The following is a 17,910-nucleotide window of genomic DNA, read 5'->3' on the forward strand; positions in this document are numbered from 1 at the left end:
AAGCCTAGGAAAAGGTGTGGATTCTTTTAAGGAGCCACCAATAAATAAAACAAGGAGGCCCACATCTGATTAAAAAAACACTATCTTCTTATTAATTAATATAATAGAGAAAGAGGTCTGTTTTATATTTTGGATTATACTGAAGGAAACATGATTGGCAAATAATTTCATATTAACTTACTTAAGCATTTTCTCCCATATTTCACTGTCATAAAATGCATGGCTCCATCCCATTTTAACTGTTCCAACAATGACATTTTGCTTAAAGACATCTGTTCCTAATTTCCGGTAAAGTTCTTCACATTCATCCAGAGGTATATGGAATAATCCTAACATAAATGCCAATATAGCACCTGCAAATAAATATTTATAAATTTGAATAACAATCTAAATGTCTATCATCTTATGCAAGGATTGGCAACCTAAGATTCCAAACCACATAAAGCCTACCTGAATCTCTTTTCTGTGGCCTTTAGAGATTCCTCCATTTACCACTGCTAAAAAAAATGGCACCATGGATTCCCATGATTCTAAGGCAGGAAATTAACGAGGATTATGTTATGATGTAGTTTCAAAAGGAAGACCTCAGAAAAATCCTGGTTCAGCCTACATGCTTGACATGGCTTCAACCAATAAGCATAATTGTTGCTTCTACTGCAGTAGCCCTTCTGAATAAAAATATTAGATATAACTCTCAGCCAGCAAAGTTATCCTAATTAATCTTTATAGTAGTATTCTTTTACTTGAGAGTTGTAATCCAAGACATTTGGAAGAGCCCATCTAAGTGGTGGGTTGCTGTCGGTAGCGGCCTGGAGCAGCTGAGAGTGTACCGGTATGGTGGTACTAGGTACTAGGCCCACCTGCCAGCCCACGCTCTATAGCTGTACAGCGTGTGGAGCCTGTGCGTGCACAGCAAATGCCAGGCTCGTGCACGGACAGACGGCAATCAGCGTACCAGTAGCGACACTAAGAGCAACCCACCACTGTCCCATCTTATGAAAGGATGGTTGATAACAGTATACAGCAGTTTGCGTATAACATTAGAATTTATCAGTGGTGCTGACATGCATTTTTTAATTCTTAAAATGTTTCTAGTATTTTAATATTTTTTAAATTGTAAGTCACCCAGTCATTGATTGAGATGGACGGCTATAGAACCTGAATAAATATTATCTGTTCTGAAGATTTGCAGATCTTAGTGAAGGTATCTCCGTGAAAAACCAACACATGATAATTAAAGTTCATGTATAGCTTCACCTAGTGTTTTAAGACAATAGTGTGAAACCTGAAACATCACTTACCAGCTCTATTCAGTCTGCACTGTAATATCTGTGATACATTATTAACACAAAGTGTATTAAATCAACCAGCTACCCTATTTTGCTGTCTTAAACAACAAAACAGAAAAGAAATGTAATGTTTGCAGACAAACACTTAATCCTTCCTTCTTGCATATACTTTGGAGCAGAACGTTATCATTAGCTGCTCATGCTTCATACAAGGATAACCTACAATATTACTGCATTTTTCGGAGTATACCTGAAAAAGTGGGTGAAAATTTCCCGAACCCTCCATGTGCCCCCAGAAGCACTCTGTAGTGCTCCACGTGTCCTGTTTTTGCAAAAAATTGGCCCATTTTTGGTCTCCCAAGCTCTCCACACATTGCATTTTCGCCCTTCTGGCCCCCCAGAAGCACTCCACAGGACAAAATTGAGTGCGTTTCTTGCAAAAACAGGCCCATTTTGGCAAAATAAGACGTGCGGAGCACTGAAAAGTGCTTCTGGGGGCCTGGGAGGGTGAAAACATGAAACACGGAGGCCAAAAACTATTTTTTTCTTGTTTTCTTCCTGTAAAATTAGGTGTGTCTTATAGTCTGGTGCGTTGTATAGTCCGAAAAATACGATAAGTCATAGTGGAGTTCCAGATGAATATGTTCTGCTGTTTCCAGGACTTCAACACATTTGTTGTATATTTTCCTAAGGGATTGCTTTGATACCCTTTCTCCCCATATTAATCTACCACTTTTCTGGGGTTTTTTTTGGGGGGGGGGGGTTCCTGTAAATTAGATATAATATGCAATTCTAAAAATAAAATTAAACCATCTTTACTTTTCAATACATAAATATTTCCAAAAGAAATAATTGACTTTTTCCCTCATTACAATATTTCAGGAAAATTTACCTGTACTCACTCCACAAATGTAGTCAAAAAGTTGATGAATAGGCTTTCCAGTGAGCTCTTCTAATTTACGAAGAGTTTGAAGTGCCACTAAGCCCCTAAAGAATATGAGAAATGGGCTGTTATGCAAGTTATCATTTGCTAAGCCAAAACCAAGCATTTAATACAGTAGTTATTAGGAGTTTTACAATCTATTATGTAGGGTTAAACCAGTAATATTCCACTGTGTTGTTGCACAATATGTCCTACGCACTCCATCCCAAAAGACAGTTTGGGAATCCACTAGAACAGACTTGGGGATGTATGATATGATAGGAGGACAATGGGAGGATAGGAGGACAATGATGAACAATTTATTGATGAACCAACTAATGCAGTGATGGTGAACCTTTTCGGCATCGAGTGCCCAAACTGGAATGTGCGTGCATGTGCATGTGCGCTGGAGTGTCGGAAACCTGAAGACCAGCTGGCTGTCATGCACATGCCTGTTTTGGGGGCATTTTCAGACTGCTTTTCAAGCTGTTTTTCGGCCATTTTTCAGGCAGTTTTCCAGTGCTCCAGTGCCTGTGAAGACCAGCTGACTGGCGTGCCAGAATGCAGAAGAGTAGCTGACGATGGCACACATGCCCACAGAGAGGGGTCTGTGTGCCACCTCTGGGACGTGTGCCATAGATTCACCATCACGGAACTAATGTATCCACAATCTTGAACATCTGTCTATTGCCATAACATGATGTCAGTTTGCACAAAGCACTTTGCCGTGGTTAAGAATGGTTGAGTGCATAACTGGGTTGTATAATGTGTTAACCTAGAACTTTCCCAAATGCAGGGATCTTCCAAGGCCAGGAAATTTCAACTACCAGCTGAATTCAGTAGTGGCTCTCCTAATTAGGTAATTCTGGGTGTTGAAGTTCACTCCTACAGAGAGTGTGCAGACTGGGGAGGACTGTGATCAAATGACTTATAATCCACAACTGTGGCTTTCACAAACAAAGCATGTTCAAATAGGATAGGGTGGTTTATCTCCCAGACCAGTGACTAAGAAACTAACATTGCAAAACTGTACATTTTTACTTAAAAATAAGTCCCACTAAAGTTTACCTTAATAAAGGTAGGGTTCACAGATTTACAATTTATTAATTAAAATGTTTAGTATGAAGCAAAAATTCCATAAGGTTAAATTTTTATGAAGCAAAAATTTCCAGAACTATGCACCACACTATATTTCATAAACAGGGAATAGATAAAAGGAGATTATTAAACATGTTTTGACCAATATTGAAGACAAACGTACACTAATTTGGGTCTTATGTATTTTCTCTTATTCTGTGCAATTTGCCTACAAACATTTATTTTTTACAGGATCCAATCTGAGTTGGTCACTGGGACCAGAGGTTTAGTCTTCTGAGTTTTCAGACTCATGCTGGAGCCCATCTTCAGGGAATTTGTCTCTAGCAAAGTGTGCTCATCTTTTTCCTGTGTTCTGTAACCAATGTCAATGTACTAACATAATAGTGATAAAATATTTTGAATACCAACATTTATTTATTCATTGATAAATCAGTATGGTCAAGCTTTCATGTAAACTTTCAATGCTGTTTACAATTAAATATTCAGCACGTTTTCAGCCATGCTGTCAGACGTCTTTCACAACAGTTCCTTGAGAGTTAGCCTGAAATACAGGACCGATGGGAAATTGTTCAACCTGTAAAAACTCCAGGCTGTCACCAAGATAAAGGAGACTGTGCTATGTAACCTCCTCTTTGCTGACGACTGTGCCCTGAATGCTAGATCAGAACAGGAAATGCAAGCCAGCATGGACAAATTCACAGCAGCATGGGACAACTTCGGCCTCCTCATCAACATAAAGAAGACAGAAGTGATGCATCAGCCAGCTCCAAAATCCCAACACCAAGAGCCCACCATCACAGTGAAGGGACAAATGCTGCAAGCAGTCGACCAATTTACATACCTTGGCAGCACCCTTGGCAATAGCAATTGACATTGAGGTCAACTGCAGAATCGCCAAGGCAAGCTCTGCATTTGGCAGACTACTGACCAATATGTGGGACCACTGTGTAGCCTTGCTACAAAGCTCAAAGTCTACCAAGCAGTAGTGCTAACTACCCTGATGTATGCCAGTGAGACTTGGACTGTAGGCAATTGAACCATTTCCACATGATCTGCTTCTGTAGAATTCTGAGGATCTGGTGGTAGGACAAGGTGCCAGACACCATAGCAGGTCATGTTGCAAGGATGGCAGACCATTCCATCCCTAAACAGCTCCTCTATGGTGAGCTGTCTCAAGGAAAGCATCGCAAAGGGGACAAAGTAAGTGATATAAAGACATGTTGAAAGCCTCCTTCAAATCCCTGGATATTGACACCACCTCCTGGAAAACCCTGGCACATGATTGATCGACATGGCGTACGCTGATCTACCAAGGCTGCCAGACATTTAAAGACAGAAAAAACATAGCACAAGAGAAGCAAGTACTCTGCAAAGCCAGAGCTGCAAATGCTGCAACAATGGTGCCCACACATGTCTGCCCGACATGTGGCAGAACATTTCGTGCCCATATAGGCCTTATCAGCCACCTGCAGACTGTGGACAGCCCACAACCTGTAAGATGTCATGGTCCTCTATGAACACGATGGACAAGCATCATCATTACAATTAAATATATAAAATATAATAGTAAAAACAATGCAATTAAAGTCTAAATGAAGAATTAAAATAATTAAGACTTCTGGTTGATGTTGTGGCAGGAACGGCTTGAAAATAGTGAAATGCAGCCGGCAAGCAGACCCTATGGCAGTGGTTCCCAAAGTGGGTGCTACCGCCCCCTAGGGTGCAGTGAGATGGCTTAGGGGGGCGGTAAGAGGCCAGGTGGCGGCAGGGGGGCAGTAAGAGGCAAGGGGGGGCGGCAAAGGAGTGCTGGAGGTAGCCTCCTCTAGCGAGCTATTCAGAACCAGTTTGCTCACTCACCCCCGCCCATCCAGAAGCTGCTCGATCGCTCGCTTCCCCTGCCCACCAGCACTATGCTAGCCCTGCCCACTCACTGATTGGCAATTACCCCGCCTGCCTCTAAGAACCCTATCTAAATCCAGTTAACTTTTTTTCTGCTTGGCTTTCTATACATAGGGCTCTTAGAGGTGGGCGGGACGATTGGTGAGCCAGCCAATCAGTGAGAGCAGGGCTAGCATAGTGCGGACAGGAGGGGATAGCGAGTGATCAAAGGGAGGCCATTTCGCCTCCCTTCGCTCCCACTTTGTCTTGATGAGGTCTCTGCAGCTGCGGGCGCGGATGGACAGAGGTAGCCAGAGTGGTGGGAAAACCCGGGGGGCGGGCGAGCGAGCGAGAGAGCTACCTGATCCTCCATTGCTCGCCCACTCGCCCGGCGCTTCGGCTATCTCCGTCCGTCCGCGCCCGGAAGTTGCAGCGACCTCATCAAGACAAAGTGGGAGGCGAAGGGGCCTCAGTGTCCTGCCTGATCCTCCTTCGCTCGCTTGCTATTTTGCCTGCATGGGGTACCTCGGTGGAAGCCCTTTGCTGGCGGCCAGACCTCCCCTCCCCGGGGCGACAACACATCCATGATCACCGTCCCAGTAACGCTGCGGCCGCTCGGCCTGCGAAGAGAGGGAGTAAGAGTGAAGGGTGAGGGAGAGCAGCAGGGACTCTCTGCAGGGGCTCTGCATTCCCCCCCCCACCGGAGCCTTCCCAGAGGAGGTGGGGCTGGGGAATGTGGGCCGGGGAGGCGCTGTCTGGGGTGGGACTAGATGACCTCTGGGGGTCCCAACCGGCCCTTCTGACTCTGGAGACCAGAAGCAAGCAAACACACACACACACAGCAAAAGTGTCTGGTTTTGAATATAATCCTCCCTAGTGCTTGGGGAAAAAATAAGAGGAACATTTGGATATACATTTTGAATTAACTTGGAAAGAAAATTGCTAAAATCACTTTTAGTTGTGTTCTGCATTAAGAATTCATGCAGTAGCATTTCTTGTTGAATTAGCAGAGTAATATTTGCAACAGCCAGCTAAGATAGTTTTATCTGTCTTATAATGTGCGTGGGTAGAGGACTTAGGCATAAGTGCAATGTTTGCCTGTGATTATAAAATAAATTCACAGCTTATACATTTGAATTAGATGTTTTTCAATTCATGTTTAACCTATACTTGATATACTTGTATTCAATACATAAGGTGTTAATTATGTCAATGGAAGAGATAGGAAACTGCATTAGTGATATATATGTCAATGCGTTGATTTGTACTAAAAATGTTTAGTTTAAAGAAGTTATAAGGAATCACAAATATGAGTGTGGAAAATGTAATGTAGTTGTGGATGACCCTTTGCATGAGTTGCATTGGGAAAAATAAATTATTATTATTATTATTATTATTATTATTATTATTATTATTATTATTATTATTATTAATAATAATAATAATCCCCAAATAATAATAATAATAATAATAATAATAATAATAATAATAATAATAATAATAATAATAATAATAATAATAATAATAATAATAATAATAATAATAATAATAATAATAATAATAATAATAATAATAATAATAATAATAATCCCCAAAGAGGTAAAAGGCTGCATTTTGCTAGAGTTATTCTTCCAAACTGTTGAGGAGGGGGATTGGACTCCATTGCCTATATTTCCCTTTTCATCCCCACGGTTCTTTAGTGAAAATTATAACCCAATAACATATAGATCTGTTAAAATGTTCCCATTCTCACTTTCCATATTGGGAATCCCTAGGTACCATGCAATAATCTCATCAAATAATTCAAGCAAATCTTGGTGACATTGAGCTGAAGCCAAAGTTCAAGAAATTGTACCAAGAGTTTTAGTTACAGAAAAAAATTAATGATCGCTATCCTGCACTATGGACAGTGGTTAAGAAGCTCCTTGTTGCATTTCCAACATCATATTTGGTGGAACATGGCTTCAGTGTGGTCTCCAAGCAAAGAAAATGACTCCAGATTACTGAACGTGGTGATTTAAGACTCCTGCTAATTGGGAAAGACATTGGGAAACTGGTATCACTTCATCAAGGCCATCTATCACATTAACAGTGAAATAGTTACTAAATTCTGCTAAGTTTACTAAGTTACTAGTTACTAAGGTTCTTGATAAATGACTATCAGACTTTGAAAACCTGGTATCACTGGATCATGTTCAACAATTTTGTTGAATTAACTAACTACAAAGGTTTTTAAATTGGATTTTGAATAAATGTCCAATTAATTGTTACAGTTTTGAATTTTACTGTTACTATTTTTATTCCTTCATGCAAATCACCCAGTCACATGACTCCCCAAGCCACGCCCACAGAACCAGTCGTAAAAAATTTGAATTCCACCACTGGGTGGGGGGCACTGAGGATCAGTTTGTAGCACCAAGGGGTCGGTGGACTGAAAAAGTTTGGGAACCACTGCCCTATGGGGCCAAGCCCCCATGGAGGAGTGATGAAGAAAGGAGAGGTGCTTCATCAATCATGAGGAAACTGCAATTTCCTTGTTGATCTGAAGAAAGCTCTCCCAAACGGCAGCAGGGACGACAGCCATTTTGGTATGTCATCAGCTGGGACAACTGGGACAATAAAAGCTTGTATTGGAGCAGTGAGTGGACAGAACAGTGAAACTGGGTGAGATAACATCCAACATTTACCCTAAAGATTTAATCTGTTAAAAATTATTTAAAAAAACATCTCCAAATAGTAAGAAAGCAGTTATTGGATTTATGGAGAAGGATCAAAGACTAAAAATCAAAGAGAAAGACTAAAGATTAAAGACTCAGATGCAAAGAAATATTTAAAGGATGTTTTAAACCAGTGATTCCCAAACTTTTTCAGTCGACCTTGGTGCTACAAACTGATCCTCAGTGCCCCCCAGCCAGTGGTGGAATTCAAATTTTTTTTATTACTTGTTCTGTGGGTGTGGCTTGGTGGGTGTGGCTGGGGGGGGTCATGTGACTGGGCGGTTTGTAACAGGAAAATTAAAAACTATAACAATTAATTGCACATTCATTCAAAATCCAATTTAAAAACCTTTTTAGTTAATGTAATTCAACAAAATTGTTGAACATGATTCAGTGATACCAGGTTTTCAAAGTCTGATAGTCATTTATCAAGAACCTTAGTAAGTAGTAACTTAGTAAACTCAATAAAATTTAGTAACTGCTTCACTGTTCAGTAAATTCTGTGTAATACAGTACATGCCTGATCATTCACACACACACACACACTGCTACCTTTTGTTTTTTTCAAAATAACAGAGGGGGTGGGGGTAGATAAGGAATAAGACTTTGTTCTGTGGTATCTGCCATTTCAGAAATGCTCATTAGACTGCCCCACGTGATCGGTCTTTCTGTATTCCTCAATATATTGGTGCCCAGCAGCTAGTCAAAACCCTAGCCTAGTAGTACTTATGGAGCTGTAGATGAAACTGGAGATTATAGCGAAGAGACTGGTCCACCCAATCACATTCGAACAGGTCGATGGGTCATAGGGGAGCCTACGCCACCCATGTAACTGAACCAGTGAAGTTCAAACTAATGGACCACTGGCAGTTGATTTCCCCAGGCTTATAATCCTGGGGGATTTCAATCTGCCTTCCATTGGCGAGACATCCGAATCAGCTCGGGAGTTCATGGCTTCCATGATGGCTATGGACCTAACTCAGTTAATTCAAGACCCCACTCATAATAGAGGACACAAGCTTAACCTGATTTTTGTCTCTGGGCAGTGGATGAATGATCTAGATATAGGGGATATTTCTATCCAACCCTTGTCATGGTCTTATCATTTCCTCATCAGGTTTGACTTCCATACTGCTATCCCTCGTGGCAAGAAGGCGGAACTGACAAGATGGTTCCGCCCCAGGCACCTGATGGACCCTGAAAGGTTCCTTATGGAGTTTGGGACTTTTCCTGAATCCCTTGCCCACAACTTGACCGAAGCCCTAGTGGAAGCCTGGGATAGGGCGGCAACTGGGGCCTTGGATCGCGTTGTGCCTTTGCGGCCTCTGACCCGGTGTCGATCCCGGGTAGCTCCCTGGTTTACCAAGAAACTCCAGGAGTTGAAACTCCGGAAAAGACGCCTAGAGAATGGTTGGAGGGCCAGCCGATCCGAATCTGATCGAACACTAGTAAGAATTCATATTAAATCCTACTTAGTGGCGATAAAAGCGGAAAAACTGCAACATTTTTCAGCTCTTATTGCGTCTGCAGATAACTGCCCAGCTGCCCTGTTTAGGGTGACCCACTCCTTACTTAACCAAGGAACTGGGAAAGACCCTTTGCAGGGTAGGGCTGAAGAATTTGTTCAGTATCTGCAGATAAAATCATTCAGATCCGGACAGTCTTGGACTCTGACTGAGTAGATTCGGGCGAGTCGACGGAGGTGAATCTTGTGGAGACAATCTGGGATGAGTTTGACCCTGTGACCCCCGAGGGCATGGACAGGATTATGGGGAGACTCAGTGCTGCCACTTGTGTGCTGGACCCGTGTCCCTCTTGGTTAGTTTCGGCTTCCCGGGAGGTGACACAAGGCTGGCTCCGGGTGATTACCAATGCTTCATTGAGAGAGGGGTTCTTTCCCACCGCCTTGAAGGAGGCAGTGGTGAGGCCCCTCCTTAAGAAGCCCTCCCTGGACCCAGCTTCTTTAGCCAACTATAGTCCGGTCTCCAACCTTCGCCTTTCTCTGAGTTCGCGTATTGCTGTTTACAGTAGCATGGGACTAACTCCATTCAAAGTAGTGAGCGGCATGGACTTCATTCCAATGTCAGAATATCCAAGGGATTCCCCCTCGCCCCTCAATTAGCTGGACAGACTGGCTGTCGATGCTAAAAGCAGCATGGGAAAATGTCAAGAAAGTGCTAGCTAAAGCAGCACAGATATATAAAAAAATAGGCAGACAAACACTAAGCCCCACATTGACCATTCCAGCTGGGGGTGGGAGTCTACATTTCCACAAAATACTTGAGGTTAAAACACCCCAGTAAGAAGCTGGGACCCAAGTTCATGGGGCCATTCCCAATAGTGAAGATTATCAAACCAGTCATGGTGCAATTAAAATTGCCCCAACTGCTAGAGAAGATAATCAGCTTACCTTTGATTGTCGGTTGTGTTATCAATGATATTGCTAATAAAATTTCTCTCTTTAAATCCATAAATTCTTTTGTTTTTTCATCTTCTGTATCTTGCCATCTGGGGTAGATTTCCCCTCCATTTAATTCCTTTTTCAGTATTCCACTCTTTCCATTTTCAGAGACAAACCAATCACCATAAATATCAGCAATTTTAATTTCTTTATATTCATTTTCCTCTTTGATTTTTAGGATTTTAACCGCCACTTTTTCCACTTGATAAACATCTTCAACTTCTTCATCATATTTTGCTGTTAGATGCACTAAATCTTCCAACTTCTTCTCTATCCTCTCATGTGTGATTGATAATTTCTGTATTTCTGAGAATATCTTTTGCAGACTTAAAACTTCTTTCTGCTGTTGAAATTGTGCCATTATCTCCTGCTAACAAACACTGCTGCTCTGGCTTAGAAGGGTTTAACAAGATTAAGCATAGATTCACAATAACGTTTCATTTTCATCTTTCTCTAGTTAAATATATACTTCAAAGGGACATCTGTATGCTTTTCTTCTTATCACTCTCTATAAACAAGCAGTGAGGCCTTGAAGTGCCAAGCCAGGATAATCAGTGAGAAAAATAAAAGTGTTTCGTTTCCAATACACAAACCTCCAGCCTACGAGTAGCAGTGTTATTGTTGCAATGTTGCAATTTTCTTTGTTTCTTTTTGTATCTTTTTTGCGATGTACCTGAGATCAGCAAGACATATTCTTCCTGTTCACCGTCTCTGCAGACGGTTTAGATCCATTTGGACCACCCAGTGGCAAAAGTATCAACTGCGATCTCAGAGCATTGAGATCGCATGTCGTCTCGTCGCGACATTGGCTCCTCCTCCTCCTTTTGTATATCTTAACATATTAATATATAATAATTATTATTCCCTACTATTTTCTATCCCTATTTTAACTTTTTTCCCCCTTTCATATCGCTATAACATTCAAAGGCGTGTTTTCCACCTATTTTCTTGTTCATATTTTCTTAGTTAAATCAAAGTTCATCCTTCATTCTTCCATTATTCAATATCTCCTTATAAAGTTTAAGTATTAATCACAATCATATACATTAAGAGTACTTCTATTCATATTATTTCCAATTCTCCAATCCATATAATTCTATTAATACACAGGTTTAGATTAATATATATTTATATATATTTACCTAGTCGCCCATTGTTAAGTTCTAACCTTCCACTGCTGTTCATTTTTTTACACATTTAGTAGTACAGTCATTCAAAATCTATTTTTCCAATTCTTCATATCCATTTATGTTAAAACATTATCTTGACATCTATCACACTGCTAAAATAATAACCCAACCTGTATAGTTCTAATATTAATACACATTATTGAAATATATTCATAAAATATTATTTTACTCTATTTTCCCTTATCTATCGTCCCACATCCGAACCTTTAATCTTATTTTCTTTTTAATTTTCCTCCCAAATTTGACCCTTAGGTCTTTTAACTTTTTCCCGACGTTACCCTTTCCCACAATCTAATTCCAGAACTATCCATTCCACCTCCTATCTCTTTTCCCCAGTCTCTTCCTGTTTCTCCCATTCCCTTTTTAGGTCTTTTACATTATTTCCCTCCTTTTTTAGTTCCTTAATCACTATTAGTTTTAGTAATATCTCCTCCTTGTTACCTTTTGTTGATTTCTCTCCACTTTTCCCTCTGGTTCTTCTGGTGGCTCCATTCTTTCTTCCTTGTCTTGATCCTTGTCAACCCTTGTGTTTAGTCAATCTCTTTTTTAGTCCACTGTCCAGAGTTAATTAATTAAAAAAGCCAAACTTCCAAGTTACAATTTTAAACGTCTCATCAATAGTCAGTCCAAACAATTTAAATTCACCAGGAGGTTATCCACGCCTCTTCAAATTTTTTTATATGTTCAATAATATTCAATAATGTTCAGGGTCTCTTAACTGAAGTCCTTAGTTAATAATCAAATCTCTAGTGGTCTTAGAGTAGGTCTGTGTCCAACAAATACTTTTAGTCTTTTTGAATAGTTATTGCCAAGCTTGCGTATTTCCCTTTTCATCAGCTGATGGCGCTCTGCTTTGTCTGCTTCTGCCTCTCTGCAATACTGTTGACAGATCCAATTTCAATTATTTTAAATTATAAATCCAATAATTAAGCAATAATTGTAAAAAGGAATTTAGGACTTTAATTCCAGTGTTTTAAAATGCTCTCAATATCACATCTTTTAATTTTGAGAACCAGCTTTCTATTTATCATTTAAATAACAGATTTTTTTCCTCCTTCAATTCGCTGGTATTTTTCTCGTTTGCACGGTTGCCACTTCAACAAATAGCTTTAAATATGCTCCCCCCCCCCCTTGATTTCTGGGGTCATCTTCCAATAAAAATATTTTCTCAACCAAATCACACTCAATTCACTTTCTCCACTCCAGGACAGTCTTGGGTATTCAGGCTGTCCTCAGCTTCATGGTGACCGTTCTGGCCCCCGCTGCTCCTCTTCTTCAGATAAGGGGGCTTTCCAAGTCAGGGAGAAGATGCAGCTCTCCTCTCCCTGCCAGGCGGTCCCGCTTTACTTCACCACCCCTTCAGGGTAGCTATGGTCCGAATGTGGATCCTTCGACAGGGAGAGGTCAGAGCTGACTGCAGAGTTTGCGGATCAGGCTTCCAAAGGTGCCGGAAGTACAATCAGAAGTCGATGGGCAATGTTGTTAAATCTAACCTGCATCAGTTGGATGAACTTGTCGGCATCCTCTAGCTCAGGGGCTCCTTCATCGTGGAGCTCAGCTATCCATTCTGATGCTTCCCCCTCGTTCATGCAGTCCAATATGGCAGAAATCAATTCCTGATCAGATGGGTACTGATTCCCATATTGGCCAATGTGATCCCAGACTTGAGATTGAGAAAGTAGGCTAGGCTAGCGGAGATCACTTCTGGTTCCTGCTGGCGACAGACGTGCTGTCCGCCGCTCGTCTCCTCCGTTGGCTCCATAAGGAGCACAGGGGGCCTTGGAGGGGTCTCTGAAGCCCCCCAGAATCGGCGGCAGCCGGCAGGGGTGTTTTCAGCCTCGCCTGGGTGGTTTGGGACAGCTTCGGGCTGTCCGCCCTTTTGCTTTTAGGGACTAGAAAACTAGGGGACTTGGAGGAACAATTTTGGGATTGATAAATTTTATTTATAATTGACTTTTTTTGGAGTTTTTAGATATTGGGATACTGGAATATTAGAGACATGTTGAGTAATTTTTAATATATTAATTTGGTACAAAATGACTCAGCAAGAAACAATAAAGTTTTATGAAGTTTAATGATGGCTAAACATTTTTATGAAACTGTGATAAAGAATCATAAGGAGATGATGTGATTGTCCAAAAATAAAGAAGTGAGTATAGAAGACCCTCAACAAATGGTAGGAAAAGATGAACAAAATATTCAGAAAACAGATGAGAAATCAGAAGGCGTGGTGGAAGAGACAAACTAAAATAACCTACAAGAAAACAAAAACAATGAAAAGACAATAATAATAAATACTAAGAATCGAATAGATAATTCATTAAGAGCTTACAATAGTACAGAGAAAAGAAAGACTTCCCCAAAATAATGTAAGGGTTATGGATGGGCATCCAAATGATGCAGTAGAACAGTGGTTCTCAACCTGTGGGTTGGGACCCATTTGGGGGTCGAACGACCCTTTCAGAAGGGTCGCCTAGGACCATCGGCAAACACATATTTTCGAAAAAATACGGAAAGCATAAAATAATTTTATGGTTGGGGTCACCACAACATGAGGAACTGTATTAAAGGGTCGCGGCATTAGGAAGGTTAAGACCCACTGCAGTAGAAGGAGATAAGGGGTAAGGCATTTAGTCTATGTAAAAATGTTAGAAATAAATACAGTATCCCAAGAGAGAAATATAAAAGAAAAAAATCAATAAATGATGAAATTCTAAAAATGCTGAGAGATGATGGATACAGACATAAATACGAAAAGATCAGATCATGAGTCCAGTCCCTTCAATTTTAACCAATCTTCAATGTCTCAGTCACTTAAATTTATAATAGACAGGCAATCCTTTGTGAAGGAAGTCAAAATGAAAGAGGAGAAAAAAGAAAGATATGTGTCTTTGGGGACATCCGTTATTCTATCTTATCTTCTGTCAATTAGTATTTGTAACCCACAAGGCCAACTAAATCCCCCAACTTTTAGTAATCCAATAATCCAAGATATCAAGCTAGTCCCAAAATCTTTTCCTAGTTTCTCAAAACATTAAATACAAAAGAGCCATTTGGACCCGTTTACCACAGAAAACACTGGGAGCCACAAATAATTCCACTATTTCCATTAGTCAGTCAGAGACATTTATAAGCCACAAAGTTCAAAAGGGATTCTTCATTGTAGCTGCCACCTATCTCATTTTCCCATGTTGGTTTCCAAAACAAATGCCATCTTCAGTTTATCTCTAAACACCAGGTGCAGCAGTTCCCAAAATAAAGTGTTTAAGTTCAGTCTCTTATCTAACTTAGTCACTTCCAAAATATTTCCTTTATCCTGCACTATTTTCTCCCTGTATATTTTCTTTAGCCAGTAGTTGTCACCCTTACTCTCTTTCTACATTTCTACTGCAAGCTTTAAAAGTCAAAAAAGGGAGGAAAACTTCCACTCACTATAACCAAGGAAAAACAACTTTAAAAAAAGAATATTATCCATATCATAGGCAGTACTTATCTTATTAAAATAGCCAGTCCAGTCTTTCTCTTTCCGTTTTAAAATTAATGTTTCATTCGCTTGTCTCTCTATTCAGGCAGATTTGTAATCAGCTCAAAATTTTCACTCGCTGCTTTCCTTTGAAGGGAAGAAAGACGATTACTTCCCTCCTTCTCTCTGGAGTCCCACTTTCTTTTTAAAAGTGCTTCTGGAGAACTTAATTTAATTCTGGGTAGAAATTAGGCAATCCTTACCCAGATTAGATACATTGTTTTTCTTTCTGCTTCTTCTTCATGCTTTCTTCATTCCGGCTGTCATAGCTCCGGTTCAGCCATTATGGCTGTCTTCTTCTCCACCTCTCAGGAAGGTTTCTTCAGATCCAGCAAAGGAACCATCATCCACTTATGATCTATAGACAACCCTTTCTATCTTCGTCACCCCTACAGGATGACTTTGGGCCCGAAGGACCTCCAGGCAGACAAAAATTGGCTGGGCTTCACAGAGCCCCGCTAGTAACAATCCCACCACAATGTCAGCACGGAAGACTGAAAATGTTAAAGGTAAAAGTAAAGGTAAAGGTTCCCCTTGCACATATGTGCTGGTTGTTCCAGACTCTAGGGGGCAGTGTTCATCTCTGTTTCAAAGCAGAAGAGGCAGCACTGTCCAAAGACGTCTCTGTGGTCATATAGCTGGCATGACTAAACGTCGAAGGCACACGGAACACTGCTTCTACTTGCATTTTTACATGGTTTCGAACTACTAGGTTGGCAGAAACTGGGACAAGTAACGAGAGCTCACTCCGTTATGCGGCGCTAGGGATTCGAACCACCAAACTGCCAACCTTTCTGATCGACAAGCTCAGCGTCTTAGCCACTGAGCCACCATGTCCCTGTTACTGAAAATGTTACAGGAGTCTAAATGTAATGGGGGTTTTGGGTTACCAGATTAGGAGTTATATTACCAGGCATCTGTACTTACATGGGTGAAAGAATGGATAAACTTGAGGCATAGAAGATTATTGCTACTGGAGGGTCATGATCTTTAATTAGGGTGGCATGCTTTTTGTGGTATGGAAGGAATACAGTACATAGATACTTTCAAAGGCACTATGTGAGGAATGCTTTATTTTTAGTATGGGGAAAAGTTAAATAAAAAAACTATAGGAAAATACCAGTCTGGCTTTCTACAATGGAAACATTGATACATCCAATATTGTCAACTTGGAAAAATTGTATCCTACCAAGACATCTTAAATGAGGAAGGGGAATTTAAAACTAGACAGGAATTACAGAATCAAGGCGTGGGTTTAGCATGGTGGACACATTTACAAATACAATTGAGATATGAGAAAGACGTGAAAGTATGGGGTTTCTATAAAGAACCAACAATACTTGATCAGATACTATTAGGGACAGACAAAAAATTGATCAGGAAACTATATAGTTATCTATTAAGCTTTAAAATGGAAGATGAACAAGTCAGAGAAACAATAATAGCATCAGCAAAAAATTTCGGTTATGCTATAGAATTAGATAAATGGCAAAAACTTTGGGATAGAAATTACAAACTGACACTGGCCACTGCATACAAGGAAAACCTATACAAAATGTTTTATAAGTGGCATCTGCCACCGACAAGACTAGCAAAGATGTTTAGAAACATGTCCATCAAATGGTGGAAATGTAACCAGACACCAGGTACCTATTATCATATGTGGTGGGACATGCATGAAGGCAAGAAAATACTGGATGAAAATACACACATGGTTGGAAAATATGATTAAACAGCACATAGATATTAGATAGATACATCCAGAAATATTTTTGTTAGGTACTAGATACTAGAATGTTATGATAAAGGGACTATATACCTAATGCTTCGTGTATTGACAGCAGCGACAATTGTATTTGCACAATATTGTAAAAAGGAGAACATCCCACCAGACAAAAACATAATTCGGAAAATATTGGACTGCGCAGAGATGGATAGATTGACATTAAAAATTAAAGATAAACGAGATACAGGGTATTATTCAACATGAGGCAGGTTTTATCAGAGGTTAGATATAAGAGGTAGAAGTTAGAAGATTATTGTTATGTGTATGTAAAAAATGAATGTTATTTATGACTATAAGCCTGCTACTACAAATAAGTTAATATAACTATAATCATTGTTATAAGCCCTATGTATATTATTAGTTTTATTACTAATAGACATGGTTTTTTTTGGTAAAATGAAGTGCCTGGATAATACACTGTTTTCAAAAAATATTTATATATGAATATATACACAAACACACACAGAGACACAGAGAGCGTAATATTTCCTCTAGTTAATATTCCAAAATTTCATCATAATTATTAATAAAATTAATAATATGAATAGATACTAAGAGGAATACTAGCAATGTATCATTTAGCATCAGATGAATCAGATGAATGACATCTGAATTTTCTTCTGCCCTACCTCCAGACTGAAAATGCAAACAAGGTCAAATCTTTTCTTTTTAACTCAAATTGACCAAATGTTACCCAACATCTATCAGGCATGATAAAATATATTGTTTCAAGGACAAGATAATAATATAAAAATGCAAAAATAAATCACCAAAACTTCATTTTCTCTCTAGTCATTATCCCTTTCAAGCCATATTTTTTTAATGGGAATTTGTTTTGCTAGTAAGAGAAAAAGGTTTATATGACAGCATCTAAATTAAATAAATACCTTGTTCCTCCACCATCAATGGAAAGAATTCGAATGCCCCACCCTTTTACTGGGTCTGTGTAGCCAATCACAGCCAAGGCCTCTCTCACAGCAGCCTGTAGTGCTTCATCTTTTGTCTGCCTAAGTTTCAGTAAGCATGGAATAACATTTTCCTATAAT

At 39.9% G+C, this 17,910-nt stretch overlaps 1 protein-coding gene across 4 annotated transcripts in view; it reads right to left on the minus strand.

The window, feature by feature from the left end:
* The window catches only part of PNPLA8 (patatin like domain 8, phospholipase A2), a 72,413-nt gene that overhangs the window by 44,793 nt on the left and 9,710 nt on the right, over positions 1-17,910 (minus strand). For all 4 annotated transcript variants that reach the window (XM_081957213.1, XM_081957215.1, XM_081957212.1 and 1 more), the window contains exons 4-6: positions 17,752-17,903; positions 2,182-2,276; positions 182-353 (exon numbers count right to left, since the gene is read on the minus strand). In XM_081957213.1, coding sequence (XP_081813339.1) covers positions 182-353; positions 2,182-2,276; positions 17,752-17,903 — 419 coding nt within the window. The remainder of the gene's footprint in view (positions 1-181; positions 354-2,181; positions 2,277-17,751; positions 17,904-17,910) is intronic.

The sequence above is a fragment of the Natrix helvetica genome (genome assembly GCF_964273705.1).
Source record: "Natrix helvetica genome assembly, chromosome: 6".
Taxonomy (NCBI): Eukaryota; Metazoa; Chordata; class Lepidosauria; order Squamata; family Natricidae; genus Natrix; species Natrix helvetica.